Here is a 19,563-nt window from a genome sequence, read left to right as displayed (position 1 = left end):
GTCCCCAATACTTGGCTTACACCATACAGAGGACATCTGTTCCTAAAGATACTTAGTTGGTTTCTCTAAAACAGGTTTTAACACTTTATTCCAAAGGAAGCTCTGATTTCTTCTAGTATTATTTTCAGAGGAGTCTATTAGAAGTAGCTGAGGATTATTTCCCCTGCTACGCTCTGACAATCTGAATGTGGCTTTGTTCAATTATCGTTAGATGTTTACATAATTGTCACTATGGCATCCAGACAGTGTTGGGGTTCAGGTCTTGAGTATCAACTTTCTCACAGAGAAATTGTGGGGAATATAGATGAAAGAGTCACTCTTACTGATTCCTCAGGACAGAAATATTCCATGTTATTTTTTGTTGCTTTTGTGTAGTTAGCTGGCTCTCCGTCACAGAAATTGAACTGCATGTTTGTGGCTCTTAAATCAAAGGACATAACTAGAAAAACAACTGCCTGATTCTTAGTCACTGAAGTCCCCAGGGCAAGGGACTGGGTGGTACTAGGCTTAAAGTCAACGAAATGTGTGTGAATGATGGCTGAGGTTTAGACTGACTGATGACATCATGTACTTCAAGTCTACCTCCACCTATCCGTGTCACTTCCAGAATATGCGTTCCGGTGTCTGAAGGACCTAAATTTGAGCTGACCCTCATTGAATATTTATTTGAACACTTCTCTGCAGAGTTGAACAGGCTGACTGATCTTATGTGTGAATCTTTATTCATATCCCCGGAACTCATGTTTCCTCACTATTACCTACACAGTTCATGGACCAAACTTGTAGCGTGCTTTCCAGCTATGCCTGTGTTGATGGGTCCCAAAAGCTTACAGTTGCATGATAAATGAGTGATACCTTAATTCAGACACACATATTTTATAATGCAAAGGATAAGGGAGACTGCTGTTAAAAATCCATACTCCCTTGGGAGGGATAGCATCATTGAGATATTTCAGCTGAAATATAAAATGAATACGTACATTAATATCTGCCAAGGCATTTTTTTTCATTGTAATCCATTAGTGAAATTTTTGAATAACCATCACATGTTAATAAATCTTAGAAATTAGACAAAGATGAATGCAAGATTGTAATTTGCACTTTCCAGCCTTTTATCATGGCTATAAAGTAACAAAACCTTTTGGTGTTGACAATGCGCTCTAAGGTTTTGGCAGATACTCCTTGGGCATTTACTGCTTCAGAATTCATAAAACAATCGAGGAGCCAACATTATGCTATTCTTCAAAATTCTTAAAGGAATTTGATTCAGGGAATCAGGCTTCGTGGTAATAATCATTGTAATGGCAGTAGGCACTGCTGTCAAAGTTATGCCTGGAAACAATTAGGAAGATAGAGTAGAATTTGAGTTGAATTTAGTGAACCAGTTGATCCAGAACCTAAAAACATGCAGCCATGTAGTTTGACAGGAGACTGAAAGTATAAAACTAGAAACACCTCTGAGGTGCTCCAAATTTGGAAAGCTCTGATTTCATGCTCTCAGGTGAGAATATTCCTCAGAGGTCTTTGGTGGTATTCAAGGCCTTCAGACTTTGTCCTGAAGTTTTCTATTGTGCATATTAATTCATATGAACTGAATAACTCTGAATGCTACCTAGTTCCAACATCTTCAAGGAAAGGCAAAGGAAAAACAGATAATCCAATTTTTATTCTTCATTTTCCTGAAATATTAAAGAACTGTCTTCAGGAAGCTTCACCGAGCTTCTCAACTGATGCAAAATGACCAAAAGTACAAACTCACTATATTGACAGTTATCTACAAGAAGCTACTGACCTTTAGGAACACTGACATAAGGCACATTAAAGTCATACAAACTGCTGTGACATCCGTAAGCATCTCAAGTCTGAAGTTGTGAATTTTCAGTGTCTTGGGGCAGTATTATTTTCACAGAATAGTACAGAGCCCATCATATCAGCATTATTGCTTTAAGCACATGGTTGATTAGGTGACAGGAGAGAGTATTCTTATGGTCCTGATAGGAAAACTTTCAGGAATTAAAAACAGAAAGGCCATCCAGTCTTACTTAAAATTAGATGCAAGCAGCTTTGTCTTCCGTGCACATTTTGAAGCTCCAATTTGTAGATGAGGGAAATGATCCAAGTCTGAGATACTCTAGCTGCATGACTTCAGGGTCATGGCTCTGCACTGAGTACAGACTGTTGCTTCAGCAATTATGGATACAAGGTGTCACTGCTTGACAACCTGATGACTGATGATCCATCAGCCAAATTTCAACTTTCCAAAGATAGCCTATCTTCTAGTCTCCTCCTAATTAGGTCCTCAACATAATTGTTAGAGGTGGAGTACTGGATAAAGGTTATGTTGGGCTGTGATTGAATTACATGCTACTTTTGTAGTTTGAAGTTTGTGATTTCCAGCTTTGATATGAATAAAAATAAGTGTATGATAAAGATTAAATAATAAAAGAAAGGGAGATTTCTTTAAATCTTTCCCCCAACCTCTCTCCTCAACTCTGAATTGTAATCCTCCTGCACCTGCCTCCCATGGCTTGAATTGCAGGTGTCGACTACTGTTCTGGGGCCTGACTCCTGACAAAACTCTACTTTCCAGGCAATACAGGGATTTTTACAAGGGATGCTTTGGCCATCCTCTTCCCATTTTGCACTCTAAGAAGACTAATGATGTTTATAAAAGCCTTTTTATTGGAGGGATTTGTATACTGTTGAGTAATCATTAAAGTCATGAAGGCCGCCAAATACCATGAGGATTAGAAGGGAGGTAGGTACCCACTTTCCAAATCTTCAACAGAGACTTAATAAACTTCACATGTCAACAGCTCTAAGTTGAGGAAAGGAAGTCTGTCTTTTGACAGAACAACTGCAGTGACTCTGAAGGGTAAAAGCTTTTTAGATGCACTGGTGTCTAAAACCAAAGATAGTCACCATTTAAAAATGACAGCAGAATCCATGCAAGGAAAGAGAAACTCCACTCTAGATCTGCTCAGTACACATTTAAGAGAATGGACAATTTTTCCTGGACCTTTGAGCCTTTCTGTTCTCACTCATAAAGTTAGCAGCTTATTTGAAATAGAGCAAATAATTCTTTGAATTAAAAATTGATGGAGTAATGCTTTTCTTATTTGTAAAGTTGTGTTTGATGATCTTATTGTATTATAATGTTATATTTATCCCCTAAACTATTTATTTAGACTTATTAATGTTTAAATTATGTATATATGTGTGTTTGTGCATGTGTGTGTATAACAGAAAATGATGTGAGTTTCCTTAGGGCTTGGGTTACAAATGGTTGTGAACACTGTGGACCAAACTCTGGTCTTCTGAAAAAAAATAGCAATTATTCTTAGCCACTAAGCCATTTCTCTTGTACCCTGAACAGTTTACACACACACACACACACACACACACACACACACACACACACACACACACTGAAACACCACATAATTTGTTTTCTTGTACCACAAGATCTGCAGAGTAACTTTCAGTAGGTGGTTAATATATATGAAAATTAATTAGGTCGTTCAATGAAAGAACAAGTAAAAGCATGAATCAATGTACTCTGTAAAATGTAAAGTGCTTTATAAAAACACAATGATATGAGTATATCATAGGTAACACCCCTGATCTCACAACATTTTCCCATAAGACCTTCTTAGAACACAAGTTCCCGAATAGTTTCCATGGACAAGTAAAAACTGTAATTATCTATGTGGCAGAAATTCTTCAATCAACAGTATTAGTATTCAAATACAATTGAATAGAAATGAAACAAAGGCAGAAAGTCATTCAAATGACAAAGATAAATAGCACTGCTAACCTGATGACCACAGCTTAGGAAGTGAGAAAGAGGACATATAAGGACCCTACCAGAGATAGAATTTGAAATAGAACAAAAGCATTCTTAAGAAAGTAACAGCATAGAAGACTATAATTGTTGCAACGTCTCATACTATAGTATAGAGAGATCATCCTTATAGCAGGTGAAATTAATTTTTTCATGGATTATGACTTCCAGATGCTTGGTTGCTTTAATCACTTACAGAGGAATGTCAGCCATAGTAATCAAACAAGAAAAAGCAATTGAGAGGTTTAATCAAAACCCACTTTTGGTACCAGTGAGAATCAGTGAATCTATCTAAGCCTTGGTTTTCACATCAGTAAAAAGAACAGAGTATATGCCTTCTCACACTATGTATTATCTGGACACGAGCATACTTTAAGGTAATTTTATTTCTGTTATAAAGTCTGTCATTTGTAGAATTTACATCAAAAGTAAGTTTTCCCCACATTTATATAGCAATGTTATAGCTCCTTACTTTTTTAATAGAAATAAAATAAATCTGAGATAACTAATGTTTGAGTGTCGTTTATTTTGCTTTCAAAAGAACCCCTGCTAAGACGCTGAGATTCCTGAGTAGAACAAACCAGAGGCACACAGTGACTCCAAATAAGAAAGAGTCGAGGCAAATGGGGTAGATGAAGGACATTTGTCAAATAAGAGAAAGTAGCAGAAAAAAAATGGACAAAAAGAAACTCAAGCGGTTTTGATATGCGCTTTGACATTTTCTCAAGAATGTACTGCCTTGATTGTCCAGTTGCCTTTTGGATTGATGAATTCTTCTTCCCTTGTGTGCAATTTGGTGCTTGCCATACAGATGTGCTTTACAGATCACTTTGCTGTAAGGTTTCAACAGTATTTACATCTGTATTAGTCAGTTTGTAAGACAATCTTGCAAAAGACAGGAAAATATATTTAATTTTTCTTCCAATGAGAAGATTGAGACTCATGAAAATTGAAGTGGTTTTTCTCAAGGAAACACTATGGAGACACAAAGCCATGTCAACTGGTATTCTCATCATTTCTTTATGAGGATTCTCTTAGGTTACAAGAAAATAATTGTTACAATATATCTAAGAGCTATCAAATACCCTTCTGTCCATCCTTCTTTCCTTCCTTCCTTCTTTCCTTTCTTCCTCCCTTCCTTCCTTCCTTTCTTCCTTCCTTCCTCCCATCCCTCCTTCCTCCACTATTTCCTTCAAAAGCAAACAGTTCAATTGAAACATTATAGTATCTTACATTAAAACTTTCTGCAATGATAGAAGGATTGTGTGTACCCCACAATGGCAGCCATGAGTCATGTGTGTCTATGGGTCATTCAAAATGTGACCAGGCAGCTGAATGTAAATTGTATTTAATTTATAGATCAATACTCATAACTGGTCAGTAGTGTAGACAGCACTACTCTAGATTTGAGAATCTACTAAATACCCTATAAACCTTGCCATAAAAACATTTGTGCTCAGTTGTCCTTTGTCTTTAACCATTCTCTTTCTATTTGTTAATGTCCCACAAGGTCTCAACCATTCACAAACATGCCAATAAGTGGCCTGTAACATCTTGTTGGTGGACTGGTAAGTCTGATCACTGATTACTATTCTTACAAATAATTAAGGCAACACTCATGAGTTCCTTTGTAAAACCGTTTCTCTGATTTCCTCTAAGGTTGTATGCATTACATTGTTGGTCGTCTTATAAAAACACCATTGGCAATCTTCCTTCATTCTCACAGAATATTGACTAAGGTGCATGTGTCTACCCTTTGTAATGCATAATTCAAACAAAGTCCGTTCCACTGGACTCCTTTTTGAAGTTTTTGGAAACCCTCTATACCCTTCATCTGAAGAAAACAGGAATTGAGAACAAACCAGAAGCACAAACAGAACTAGAATTTTATAGCAGGAAGAGACTCTCCCAATATTTCTTCTTACTTCTTGTGGATTCATGCAAAGCAGAACTTCTTATTCTCTCTCAATTATTTTTGAACATTTCCACACAACTTTGCATCATTTTGCTTCCAATTGCCTTTCTCTTGTTACTGAGTGCTTTGGTATGCTAAACGATTTAGAGGGTCTTGTCTTGTGCATTCATTTACCAAAACTATCGATTAAGTCTAAACTAGAGGATGGGCTTTGAAGAATATAAGGTTAACGTTACTGTTTAAAGGAATTATGCAAGGAGTGAAATATAAATATGCTAAGAGATCTAGGCTGCTGCTAATCCCTTGCTCTTGGAAGCCATGATTACTGCCAAAGCTCGTGAAAGCATCCTTGTCTTGCCCTAAAAGGAAGTTGTCCACGTGTAGCATATGTGTCTGTAGAATACCAGTTGCACCAATTATATTGGCAAGTCATTTGGTTATTGCTCTCTCACCAAAACTGTACTGACAAGAATAAACCGAGATACTGCATACGGCACGAAAATAGCTGCGGCACAGATTGTCATCACATCCTGCAACCAGGTTGCTCTTCCATTGTTCTTTTCTGACATTTCAAACTAAGGTCAGGGACAAGTTGCCATCGTCAAATACTTGGAAGTATCTGCAAGAACAAAGTGTAGGCAAAATACATGCGACAGAAAAGAACCTTGTTTATGGCAGATGACACGTGACACTCCGCTGTCCAGTGTAGACATTGTACACAGACTGTAAACTGTCAGTGAGGTGCGACTGGTAAGGATCTTGGTTTTGTGAAACCTGAATCTGCAAACGGTGAATGCTGTACCTTGTAAGAACCCGGACTTTCCTTGGCAGAGAATGCGAATGTTTTACAGGGCGAGCCATGTGAACTCATGTTTAGGGATATGGTTTCCATTAACCGCTTACCTCCTTGTCTGGTGACCTTTCCTTTCTGTACTTTAGGGGAATTTCCCAAAGTATTCGGCTTGCAATCAGGGTACAAATGAACACTCTACTCGAGGGACATTTACAACTGCTTCTTGGAGTCAAGGAGGGAGGGGTTGGTGTACATGGTACAGGGGATGTAAGAAGCGGTAAAATGATACATGCTGTGGCCAACTGACCCACTTCTGGAAGTCACATAAAAATAGTGAGGAGTATCTTACAATGTTATGGAAGGGACCAGTGATGCATCTTGCATTTCTTTTGTCTTGATGACAAAATACACTCTATAGAGCCACAAGAGCCTGCCTTGTGTTAGTTATAAACAAAAATATATTTATATATATATTTATGTAACTACTATGTGCTTTAAAGAAAATTACTGTGTGATTCAGCAGGGTTATTTCATTCTTTTTTTTTCTTTCTATCACCAGGGATATGATGACTTGAATGGCTTCTTATACAGGGATTGACAATGAAATGGGTTTTTCATACAGACATAGTGATATTTTTTAAAAAAAACATTTCTTAAGATATTTGTCTCAAAAAAATGCTCTCACAAATCTTCCTCTGATTTCTGTCTGTTTTCATTAGCCAAGAGCAAATGAGGCTCCATGGGACTCCAGGTGGGAGAGAAGCAGCACCTTAGGAAGCAAATTTCATTTTACTCTGCAGTGAGAGAATGGAAAACCTCACTGGCTACTCCCTCCTCTCTAGTCCTTAGCTTAACATTTGGAAATTGTGTCACAGCTCACAGGAAGGTTATTCATTACCAAGGAAGAGGCAGGCATAGTTTGAACTTCTGAACAGATGAACAATTCGTCCTGCAAAGTAATGAACTTGTCTGGACAATGGCATCTAAAGCGCAACATAAAATCCTTTTGCCGATAGTCTGTTTGGAAAAGATAGAAAAACCTCCTTTCATGTTCGGTTTTGCTCTTGTGCGAGCTACTGTTCCCTGTGATCTTGAAAATTCACCATTGCTCTTTGCAGTGAAAGCGTTCAGGCTTTGGAACGTGATTATCTTTGAGACGTCAGAGAAGAACATTTGAACCAAAGGTGTAGATCCCTTGTGAACTAAAGCTTTATTTATTATCATATTTTTTTCCTTGATCCCTTTGCAACCCTGCACCTAAACCAAAAGCATCGTCATCTCGTCACACTCCTGGCAAGTCCACAGGAGATGTTCCTTGTGAACCATGAATGTCATTCCGCTAGGGAATTCTTTATTCAGTGTACATGGTGTCTTGTACAAGTCTGAGTTTTCCTTTCAACGTTCCTGGGCTGGGCTTGTCCAGAAATCTCGTCGCCCTTCTGTCTACAGCAGTTTAGGGCTCCTTTATGTGTGGTGGTGGGTGTGTGTCTGTTTTCTTAAACGCATAAGCAAAATTTTAGTCTTAACACCTGTAAGCCAGTACTGGTGCTGCTCTGTCCTAAAATCTTAGCACTGCTCTGATACAATAAAACCTTCTTTCTCTCCAACTGGTTCAACTTCCGCATAGGCAGGATGTCCCGATCCTCTTCGAAACTTCATTGCTGGCCATCTGCTTGGGCGTCTCTAAACCAGGAAAATACAGCAACAATGAGTATCTCAGTCAGCACTTATCAAGAGATATATATTTACCAGGGTCTGTTGGCAGAATGCTTGCTGTACTCAAAGTCCAAGTTTTAATTGCCAGCATCATGTATGGCAAGCATAGGTGGTGCATTCCTGTGATTTTAGCTTCAGGGAGGGGTAGGCAGGAGGATCCGAAGCTCGAGCCCAGCCTGTTACATGTAAGTTAGAATATTTTCTTTACTATCCTAGCTTAGCTTCTTAATGCATCCAATAAGTGATCTACAGCAATAAACCCCACTGGAATTGGTACGCCACCTCTATAAGGTCTCTGAGTCTTGAGCCTCCATTTGGTTCTTCTGATGCCTATGAGATAGCAGCCTGTTGTAAGTTTCTGAAAGGCAAGGTTTAATGAGAGCTTTATAACCATTTATGTCTGCCACAGACAACAAGATGAACTATGATTTTAATATTTACTTACTTATTTCTGAATATACATATGTGCCCACATGAGCTTGTGCACATAAATGCAGGTGACCACAGAGGCCAGAAGAGTCTTCCTGATGTCCCGAAAGCAGAGTTAGAGGAAGGTGTGAGTTACCTGATACGTTCTGGGAATCAAGCCTGATTTTAGTTTGTTTGTTTCGTTTTGGTGATCAGAATCTTCTATGTATCTCGCAATGGCCTGGAACTTGTGAAATGGCTACCTGTGTCTTTGGAGTGCTGGGATTAAAGGTTCAAATTCCACATGTAACCCAGATGTTAGATGTAGAATCTTCTTTTTACAAGTCAATGTCAATATCATTTCCCTTGTCATTAATTCATTAAAAAAGTACAGCCATAAAACTCTCTAACTATTCCTATGAGTTGGTTTCAATTAGCTGTTAGATTTCCTAGCAGATAAGACAGAGGGAATCTCTCTCAGACTTGAGAAATCATTTATTAAACTCAGCACTTCTATTTATGACTTTTATGTTCAAACATTAAAGGTGTCAAATCTTAAAAATGGGACCCATCACCAAAGGTTGTGAGCAAACGTAAGCCTATCAAGATAATATTGAATGGTAGACACTAATTCTAAAACATGGGCTATTTGTATTGACAAGAGGAGCCTTTCTCTCCAGTGCTCCGTCTTTCAAGTAAACCCACAGTGATTTTGAAATAGATGTGCTGAAATGAATTATTAATCTACAGCTAGAGAAGACACTAAAATGCATTTCATAGCCACAGTGACATTAGAAGTGATTACCCCATTTATCAAAGTGCCTGCAATTTTGGCGTACATAAGGCAATAAATATTGAGGGAATCTTATTCCTATGTAAAGACTTTTAATGCAAAAGAGGTTAAATATCAGTGTTCACAGAGCGACACTTGGTATCTTGCTCTTGCTAGATTTGCTAATGACACGCCAACGTCAATGATTAATGGCTGTGAGGAAAGTATTTCACATCAAGCAGGAATGAGTATTAGTTTTATGTTCTGGAAAAGTGCCAGTTGAGGTAATTATATTCTGATTATTAATAATATTATACACTGCCACCACAACACCATGTGGTCAGAAAGTCTGACATTTATTAGCTGATTAAAGCTCATGAGGTAAGTGACGCTGGATATTCCTTGCTACCCCGAAGAAGACATTAAACATACCACGGGAACAGCACCTGCAGTGGGCCTGAAGATTACCTTTGACAGGCATATACCGAGTCTCTCTCTGGACATGGGTACTGTAACTCATGGCTACTATATACTTTAGGGAAAAGGCTATAAGCCTTGTGGTTTACTACTTATAGTTCTCCATAGCTTCAGAATTGGGCTTCTCTAAAGCCATGTCTTCCCCAGACAAACGGCATTGTTAATTCTTTCCTTCATTTCTATTTTTGTAAAAGGGAGAAGAGCTTAACGGTCCCTGTGTCCAGCTGTCAAGGGTCACCAGACAAAATAATTCCTGTACCTCAAGATGTACAGGTGACAAGCCTGCTGAGGGTGACCCTCATGAAAGCTGCATACTAGTAGTACAGGGTCCTAAGTATGGTTTTTGCCTTATATTCATTTGCATTTTCTATAAACTAGCAAAACTAGGAAGAAGCAGCAAAGATTAACATGAAATCGATCTCCTCACAAAGTCAATTTTGCCTGTGGTTGAAATTACTTCTTATATTTTTGGTTGTGAGCCTAGCCTTTAACGGCTGAGCCATCTCTCCAGCCCTGAAATTACTTCTTAAAATTCAATAGTTTAAACATATCTCAGCCAACAGTTCTGAAATGACTTTACTTTTACCTTACTCTTTTTTCTATCTATCTATCTATCTATCTATCTATCTATCTATCTATCTATCTATCTATCTATCTATCTATCTATCTATCTATCTACATCCTGATCACAACTCCCAACAAAAGCCCCTGCCTCACACAGCACATCCTGCTTTCCCCTTCCCTTTCTGCTCTGAGAAGAGGGATGCCCCTTGGGTACCAACCCACACAAGCACATCAAGTTCCTGCAGAACTAGGCACATCTTTTCCCACTGAGGCCAGGAAAGGTAGCCCAGTTTAGGGAACAGGATCTACAGAATCAGGGACAACCACTGCTCCAGTTGTTGGGGAAGCCACACGAAGACCAAACTGCACATGTGCTACATGTGAGGTCATCTTTTTGGAAGTCAGTAATTTGATTTTATTTACTAGTGCCTGAGAATGAATTGGGCTGTGCATATGCTGGGCCAGCATGCTCGCTCAGGGATCCTCCCCGGGGGCTGTGCACATGTGGGACAGCGTGCTTGCTCAGGGATCCTCCCCAGTTTATTTTTGGAAAAATTTAAAACATATCTGGAGAGAGTACTTCCTTGACTTATCACTGTTAGGCACAAAGTCAGAAAGACTTAATGACGATCTGGAATCCCTTAAGGTCCCTTGTCACACATGATTTGCTTATCTAGTTGCTCACCACCCTCCTACATCTCATTAGTAAGGATGACTGAAATAGATAAAGCACGACGAAAAACTATCCGAGATATTGTTCATTTGTGCAAAACTAAATCTTATAAAGGATATGGCATTTCTCATAGTAATATGTTGGAATATGTTAGAAGACATATAAGTTAAATACTACAGGCTGAAAACCTGAATTTTTGAAATATATTTGTAGCACTGACAGAATTCCACAAATGGAAGACTCCACACCCTAAAAATTTTTGCTTCATGAATGAAATGATAAAAATCTTATGCTGTCATTTCTAGCATGCGTGGGATATATATGAACAAAATCGATCTATATTTAAAATGGAAGAAATTAATTCTATTTAAAAAATTATTCTGTTCTTTCATAGTTCCCTTGATACCTCTATCTCATAACTCAAATGGACAAAAATCTGCTGTCCTTTATAAGACTTCACGAAGACATAGGCAATGCCATTCCGAAATCACATTATGGCGAATAAGTCATGTGATGTCTTTGGATCCTTCTTTCCTATCTTTGACTTGTATTTCATGTCTCCTGCAAGAATCTATCATCTTTATTCTTCCTTATTGATTTATACCTCTGTGTTGTGATTATTGAATTATTGTTCCTCCTGTCTTGGTTTATTATAAAAATCCTAAATATATAAGATTACTTTCATCAGGCTTCACAAGAGTTCTTTTCTGTACCTGTCTGCAGCTGTGTCACTATCTGCTTAGAGGCAGATAATAGTTAACTATGGCTTTAACTGCACAAGTGTATGATCTCATAGTAAAGTCCTTAGTGTTGCTGCTGCAATGCAGAACATCTACCTAGCGGACTGAGGTGGGAGTGCACAGAGGGGACTGGAAGTCTGGGCATTGATTTGTTCCCCCCGGTGAACTCACATGTCTGATGAGAGAATCAGCCACATAGAGAAGAGATCCTTTGTACTTCTCGGAGACCCAGACATTGCCAAATTGATTGTCTTAAGAACAGCCATTTCAAAGTGTTATGGGATCTGGCAGATACTACAGGCTCACTTGCTGGTAAAGCAGAATGCATGTTGGAACCCCCACATTCAAACCAGAATGTAGTATAAATCTATTACAGACAACCAGGGTATCATGCCCTCAGACACCATGGGGTACAAAGTGTGGGTGACCTTTCATTTTGTTTCCGAGAATTTATGTGATTAATTACATTCAGAAGAAAGTGTTCACAGTGATTTGTGGGCACTGGAGTAAGTCAGGTAGGCAGAATTCTCCTTAATTACTCCTTCAGTACTATTAATTTGACAGTCTTCCAAATCTGTCTCAATGGTCCATGGCGAGATAATTAGTTGAAATATCCACAAACAAACCTGTGGGGTACTCTCAGCTAGCAGTGTGCACAAAACTGTGCCTGGAGACCTCTCAGGTGCACAGAGGACACAGACAGGACTCTCAGGGCTTAAATAGCCTTGGAAAGGAAATAATCAGCACTGAGGTTAAAGAAAAGAGTAAATGTGAAAGTCCTGGCCCAGAAAAAAGATGCCTGTATGCACAGTGGTCCTTGATAAGCACAAAGTTGAGGCCTTGCTATTTCGTATTGCTTTCCACTGTGAGCAGAAGTGGAAAGTGGTTGGGGTCACTCCCTAACACAAGGCTTAGGGAAAGGAAGTGGGTCCTTGTTATGTTTCCTCATCTGAAAAATGAAAGAAACTGAAGAACAGAGAGGTTTCAACTTACTCTTCTCTTAAAATCTTTCAATGCTTTTAATTAATTAATAAACTTTGCATCCTGATCGAAGTCTTCCCCTGCACTCTTTTTCCAGTCCTTTCCACACTTCACTACCCTTATCCACTCCTCTTCCCTCTCTCTGTAGAGAAAAGGAGATCTCCCATGGATATCAACCAGCCTTAACATATCAAGTTGCAGTAAGTCTGGAGCTTTTTTTATTGATGTTAGATCAGGCAGTCCAGTAGGGGGAAAGGGTCCCAAAGGCAGGCAACAGGGTCAGAGATGGCCCCTGATCCTGCTGTTAGGAGTCCCACATGAAGACCAAGCTGCACCACAGCATAATTAATCAATTACATATGTGCAGAGTGTCTAGGTCAGTCCCATGCATGTACCACGAAACCTTCTACTCACTGTTTGTCCTGCCTACAAGATGTGCAGGGGTAAAGATGGAGAGAAATCGTTGGAATATTGAACCAAATGACTGGTCCAGCTGGAGTCCCATGTCATGACAGGGGGCCCACCCTTGACACTCTTAATAATATTCTGCTATACTCACAGACAGGAACCTAGCATAACTGTCATCGGAGAAGCCACACCGAGCAACTGATGGAAACAGATGCTGTATATTCTCTTAAGATCACAGTCTCTTTTCAGTAGTACAACCTCACCAGGTACTCACTGGTCTCTGAGGAGCCAACAGCCGATTTCCTTCTTTTCTTAAATGAAAAAAAAAACTGTATGATTTCTTTCATTAAGCACGTCTGCAAGCTTTGATTTTAAGTCTTCATGCCTCCTTCTGTGCCTACTAAACTCAAAGGAGCCCGTGTGCAGGTGTGAGAGGCCTAGGACTCTGCATTCCTAATCATCTGGTACTGTGGTTGCTGCACAATGAGGCACCCCCTAAGATCACGGGTGAGGATTCTGGATGGTACCTTAGAACAAGAACAGCATCGCAGACGAGGGAACGAATATAACCTTTAACCTTGTGCACTCGGCACACAGACTGACCAGGGATCTAAACACACATTTTTTTGGGCTTCCAAGTTGGCTCTTTAACATTTCCCTTTGATAAACGTTGACTGGGAAAAGGAAGGGTATATTTTTGTTTTTCATACCTTGAAACATAGCCATTCACTATTTCCCTTATTCTGTATTGAGTATTTCTTGGCTTAGCAAGTTACCAGGCTGAAGTTTGAAGACATAACAATTATAAAATACACCAGTTAACTTTGAATTTCAGATAAACAAGTCACCTTTCAAACTATGTTTAATCCCAAAAACTTAAACAAAATATGACTCACTTTTGTTTGGAATTCAAATATGTTTAAGTGTCCTGTATTTTATTTGGCCACCCAGCTGTTTAAAAATACTGGCCCTGAGTTCCAGCCAGTGAAACTTGCCATCTAGTTAAAATACAAGACTTCTGTTTGAGGCAGTGTCTCTGCCTCATGAGTTATAGATTTTTCTTTCCTTAAAAAAAAAAGGAGTATCTTACAGTAATTTACTAGAAATGGCCATGAATTGTGAGCAATAGATCAATACCTATGTGACTTGATTGCCCAATGTTTTATATATTTTCTGCTTTTCTTCCTTTAGTTTTTCATCATTTGGAAGTTGTCTTCTAGAACTGTCCTCTAGATGATCTAGAAATATTAGCAATAAGTATCACCAGCGCAGATAAAAATGAGAGTGTCTAAAAAAATTCATTAACAGTGCAAAATCATGCAGTATGATCTTTTTTCTCCAAAGCTAATGTATTGAAAGTATAAAGAAAATGAGTTCCCACTGGCTACTAAATTAACTCTTTTCAATTCATAGTTATTTTTTATTTGTAATCCATCTCCTGTTTCTCTGTCTCTGTCTGTCTCTGTCTCTCTTTCTGTCTCTGTCTGTCTGTCTCTCTCTCTCTCTTTCTCTGTGTGTGTGTGTGTGTGTGTGTGTGTGTGTGTGTGTGTGTGTCTGTGTGTGTGTTTGTTCTCTTCAGAGACCAAAAGAGAGTACCATATCCCCTGAGAAGCTGAAGTTCCAGGGAGCTGTGATCTGCCCGGCATGGGTGTTGAGACCAACCCTAGTCCCTTTGCGAAAGCAGTGAGTGCTCCTAATTGCTAAGTCAGCTCATTCCAAGTCCAGACATTCAGTGTGTGGAGGAATGCTTTCAACTCCTACATCTCAGGCACTTAACGTCTTATTTTCTTTCACTGTGAAGTGGTTTCCAAGCAGACTGAAATTAAAATCACTTTGAGAGGTGAAAGTCAAAACATAACTGATACTGAAAGGCCCTGATGACCTCACTTACATGCTCACAAGCTGGGCTCAGGCAAACACATTTGATAAATGTTCCCCAGAGAGCCAGTGATCAGTGAGCCTGAGCACTTCCCACTATCTTCTTACTGTTCCTCATCCATATCTATCATCCCCTCTCTGAAACTGTCTGGGGAATTCCCTCAATCAGGAGTGCCACTTAATTTATCATCTTTACTCATACAAACCCTCCATTTCTGTTTATGCCTACGAAAATGGTCCAGACGCCCATGTGCAAATCAGCTGTCCCTTCTTACCCTGCTGTGCTATTTCAGATATTTCTGGTGTTTTCTCAGTCTTTCCTGATGTACTCTGGAAACACTGTGGTAGTGTCTGTGGATGTATCTTACAGAGCCTATTTTTCCTGTTCTCTCTAGATATCGTAAGGCCCAAGTGACAAGAGCTGCTAAACTCTAAAAAAGGTATTTTTCTAGGTTCTTTTCTGTTGCTGTAATAAAACACTTCAACAAAAAGTGGCTTAGGAGATAGAAGGTGCATCCCTGAGAGGGGTCAGAGCAGGAACTCAAGGTAGAAACTTGAGGGAGAAGCCAGAGAGAAATGCTGCTCATAAGTCTGTGCCTAGTCAGCTCCCTTACAGAGTGCAGGACTACCTGCTTATGGATGGTGCCACCTCCAGTGGGATGGTCCCTCCTCTATGAATGAATAATCAAGAGATATATGTCAATCTGATTTATGCAGTTCCTCAGTATAGGTTTTCCTCAGAGGACTCTAGGCAGCACGTGTCAAATTGACAATTGAGTCAAACAAGAAAAAAATTGTCACATAAAATAAGAACTCAGAGAACTAAATGTGCATCTTGTGATGCATATTCCTGATGTTGCAGGTACGAAAGGGCATTGCCGAGTAAGTGAGCTCCACCAAACTCAGAGGGTGACTGTTGTAAAACAATTAAATCAAATGCTGTGAGACCTGTATTTTCATATACACAATTGTGAGGCCAACAGGTTTCATTTCAAGTCTAGAAATCCCATGCAAATGTACAGAGTACAATCTCATGGGCTAAAGATAACTCTGTACTTAAAACAAGTACCAAGGATCCTAAGTACTCCAAACTCACTTTCTAAATGGATGCTTGTCACAAAGTTAGGGACCAAATATACAACTGGGTATTCCAGGATAAGCAGCTGTAAAGCAATTCACTTACTCATGGGCAAACAATGAAACTATGCTAAGCTGATGTTCCTATCGACACTGGGTTAGGAAAACCCCAGGGTAGCAGGCTCTACACTTTAGCAATTAACTTGATAATTTTTTTCCAGCAAAAAATAGTTTTCCCTACTATAGTTTAGAATTTCTGGCATGTAATGCCATCAAAAAGTTAATCTTATTTTAAATATTACCCAGAAATGCACCCCCTATAAACAGACAAAGCTTCCTCTTATTACTTGTACCTGGGCCCAAGCCTTAGTCTACAAGAAAAACAAAATGATACAGACAAGGAGACTCATAATGAATGCTGTTGTTAATCTGCAGAATGTTTACTCTATAAGACATCTTTTGTAATCTTGAATGAAATGTGATGTTCATGACTCTCTCATTCACTACTAGACTCTTTGATGCCCTAACAAGGCATGGTGATAACGACCATCAAAGAATGCATTCAGTCAGCCAATGAAGTTACCATTTTCACACAGCCATTTGAAACACACTGCTAAGCTAAGAGCATACAGACTCTGTTTAGGGAAAGTCATTCATTGGCATGTAAAGCTTAAAGAAATGTTAACCAAACCACAGCGGTAAGAATGGAAGGAGTATAAGATCAAATACCCACTAACTAACAATATTCGGCATATCGAGGAAAAGCCTTTCATTTGAAGTTGACTCAATAGAGACAGTTGCATGAACAGAAGGAATATCAACAGTTGCCGGGGTGAAGCTCGCCACTGACGGGCCACCCACCCCTACTAATTGGGGGCGTATTCATATTCCCAGTCTCCTAAACTGTCAGCCCCTCATTTTGTCTAATTTGATTGTCCCTTTCAGTAACTTTAATAACCTTTTCTACCTCAAGGTTTCTTCCAGAGCATTTTGAATTTATTTGACCTCGTGTAACGTCACCTCAAAGCAGTCACCTGGGGATCTTAGGGTCACACAAACCTACTGCTCTATATCGTTTGGCACAAGATTGACTGTCATTAGTCTCTGCCATTTACCCAATCTCTACCTCACACTCTGTCAGACCTGGAACGTTTTCAATCAACTCACAAGTTGCCCACTCATTCATTTGACACGTAATTCCAGATAAAGCTTCAGTACCTTGATCAAAAATTCCTATCTATTACATTTTTGGATTCCGAATTTTAAACTCCTACAGCTAGTGCAGAAAAGGTCACCTATCCAGTTTAGTCCAACCTCAAAGAATGTTAGTTTAATTTCACTTAGAACATCAGTGCTTAGACTATTGCCTGCTTGTAGCATTCTCACAGTACACCCACTAATTATCCATTCAGTTCCCAAATTCACTTCCTGTTTTCCCCTAATCCTGTACCACTCAGCCTACTTTCACTTAGAATTCATGCTTTCTTCTTATCTGAAATTTCTTTCTCTCTTGCATACTTGTTATTTCTGTCCAATATTCTTGTGTCAGCTAGCAGGTGGTGCTGTCACTTTCTCCTTTTACACCCTTTGAGACACTCACTCTTTCTCCACGGTTCCTTCCCCCCTCCTCTTCTTCCCCCATCCCCTTACCTCAGCTTTTACTGAGCTCAAAGCAATCTCAGTTTTTTTTTTTTTTTTTTTTTTTGGAGCTGGGGACCGAACCCAGGGCCTTGCGCTTCCTAGGTAAGCGCTCTACCACTGAGCTAAATCCCCAGCCCCTCAAAGCAATCTCAAATTTGTGTTCCTCCTGTCACCAGGCCTAGCTTCCTCCCTTCTCCTGTAACATCCCATCAGAACTTTATTCTGCTTCTGAACTTTTCATTTTTCCCCTTCCTTTGGCAGAATGATGATATATTCTTCCACATTTTATTATTTCTTCTCATTTCAGCTGGTCCTACCTTCATTTCTTGTTGTTTCTGTGAAAAGATCCAACTGAGATTTGATCATAAACTAAAAGCAAACCTACACTTAACCCCTCAGTTTCCTTCCTAAATCCTTTGCCTTCTGATATTTCCAATTCTCTTATTAGAAAATTTATTTCCCCAGTTATGTGGAGTCCATATTTTGAAGTTACTTCAGAGTCCTTTCTCGTTTTACTAATCAAGAGGCCCCTTTCTTTGCCACCTAAGAACTGGGGATTTTCCAGATCGCATGACTTTTGGACTCCCAGTCTCTATCTGTAACCAATTCTTGGTCTCACTGAGGAAGCAGTGAGTAGTCAGAAGAATTGATTGAAAATATATTTCAGACAGGCAAATGAAAACTTAAACTCTATTTTTATCATTCACAGGGCTCTTGAATTAACACCATTCCACATCCTCTACAAAGACCCAAATTCAACTCAGCAAGTACCTGACACAGTCACTGACAGAATCTTCTCACTGCCTTTTGAGGGTTCTTAATGGGCACAAACATTTAATTGAGTAATAAATTGCTATCGGACAGGCAATTTACTCTAAACAAGAGTAATTTGCAGTGGGTTTTGGAAACAAGCTGGTTCAGTACTACCCAGTGACTTGGCCAACAGACAAGACAATGCTACTGTGGTCGTAAATGTTCTAGTAAAATCAAATGTGAGTTAGTGCTTCTTGCTTCGATGGTAAGACAGGCCAAGTTCCTCGAGAAACTGCTCTTATAAAGTCTTTCTTGTTTGGAGTACCGATGTGTTTCTAAATCAAGAGAAAGAGAGCTGGCAGATTTAGTTCTCAGTAGTTTTGACTACAGAGATGGTAAAAGCAGAGCTGGTCTCTACCCCAAAGTACTTGTGTACTCGAGTCTATGTTTTAGTCACACAACTAGGGAAGAGCCTGATAAAAACAATTTAGACCATGAAGCCTATGCGCTTACACTGTTTAAACATTTCATGCGATGTCTCCCAGGCAGACTAGGACAAAAATAGATCTTTTGAAATGATCAGAATATTTTGACATTTTTAAATTTGTGTAATGTTGAATGAAATTAATATGCTAGCACACATTTTATCTATTTAAGGTTTAATGGTAATTGCACTAATTACACACAAAAATAATTAGTAAAATGATACATTTCATACATTGTTTGACTACAGTAATCACTTTTTCTATGTACACACACTTGGGGCTGGCTGGCTGGCTGGTTTTTTCTTTCTTTCTTTCTTTCTTTCTTTCTTTCTTCTTCACAGAGCATACAAAATTGGATGGGGAAAGTGGTGTGGCTAACTGATTATTACAATAATCAGTTAGGATATAGTAATCAAGAAGGAATGTGGTAGAAAGCTC

General features: G+C 39.1%; 1 protein-coding gene across 2 annotated transcripts in view; it reads right to left on the bottom strand.

Moving 5' to 3' along the window:
• Nucleotides 1–3,555: 3,555 nt before the first annotated feature.
• The window catches only part of Plxdc2 (plexin domain containing 2), a 386,926-nt gene continuing 370,918 nt past the window's right edge, over nucleotides 3,556–19,563 (bottom strand). The window contains exon 14 of one of the 2 annotated variants that reach the window (XM_087591183.1): nucleotides 3,556–8,235. In XM_087591183.1, coding sequence (XP_087447309.1) covers nucleotides 8,119–8,235 — 117 coding nt within the window. In that variant the 3' untranslated portion in view covers nucleotides 3,556–8,118. The remainder of the gene's footprint in view (nucleotides 8,236–19,563) is intronic. The other variant, NM_001108422.2, reaches the window with a different exon arrangement.

This window comes from Rattus norvegicus, chromosome 17, assembly GCF_021556685.1.
Source record: "Rattus norvegicus strain SHRSP/BbbUtx chromosome 17, alternate assembly SHRSP_T2T, whole genome shotgun sequence".
Taxonomy (NCBI): domain Eukaryota; kingdom Metazoa; phylum Chordata; class Mammalia; order Rodentia; family Muridae; genus Rattus; species Rattus norvegicus.
Note: the sequence above shows the minus strand (reverse complement) of the source record. Positions and strands in the feature narration are given on the sequence as shown.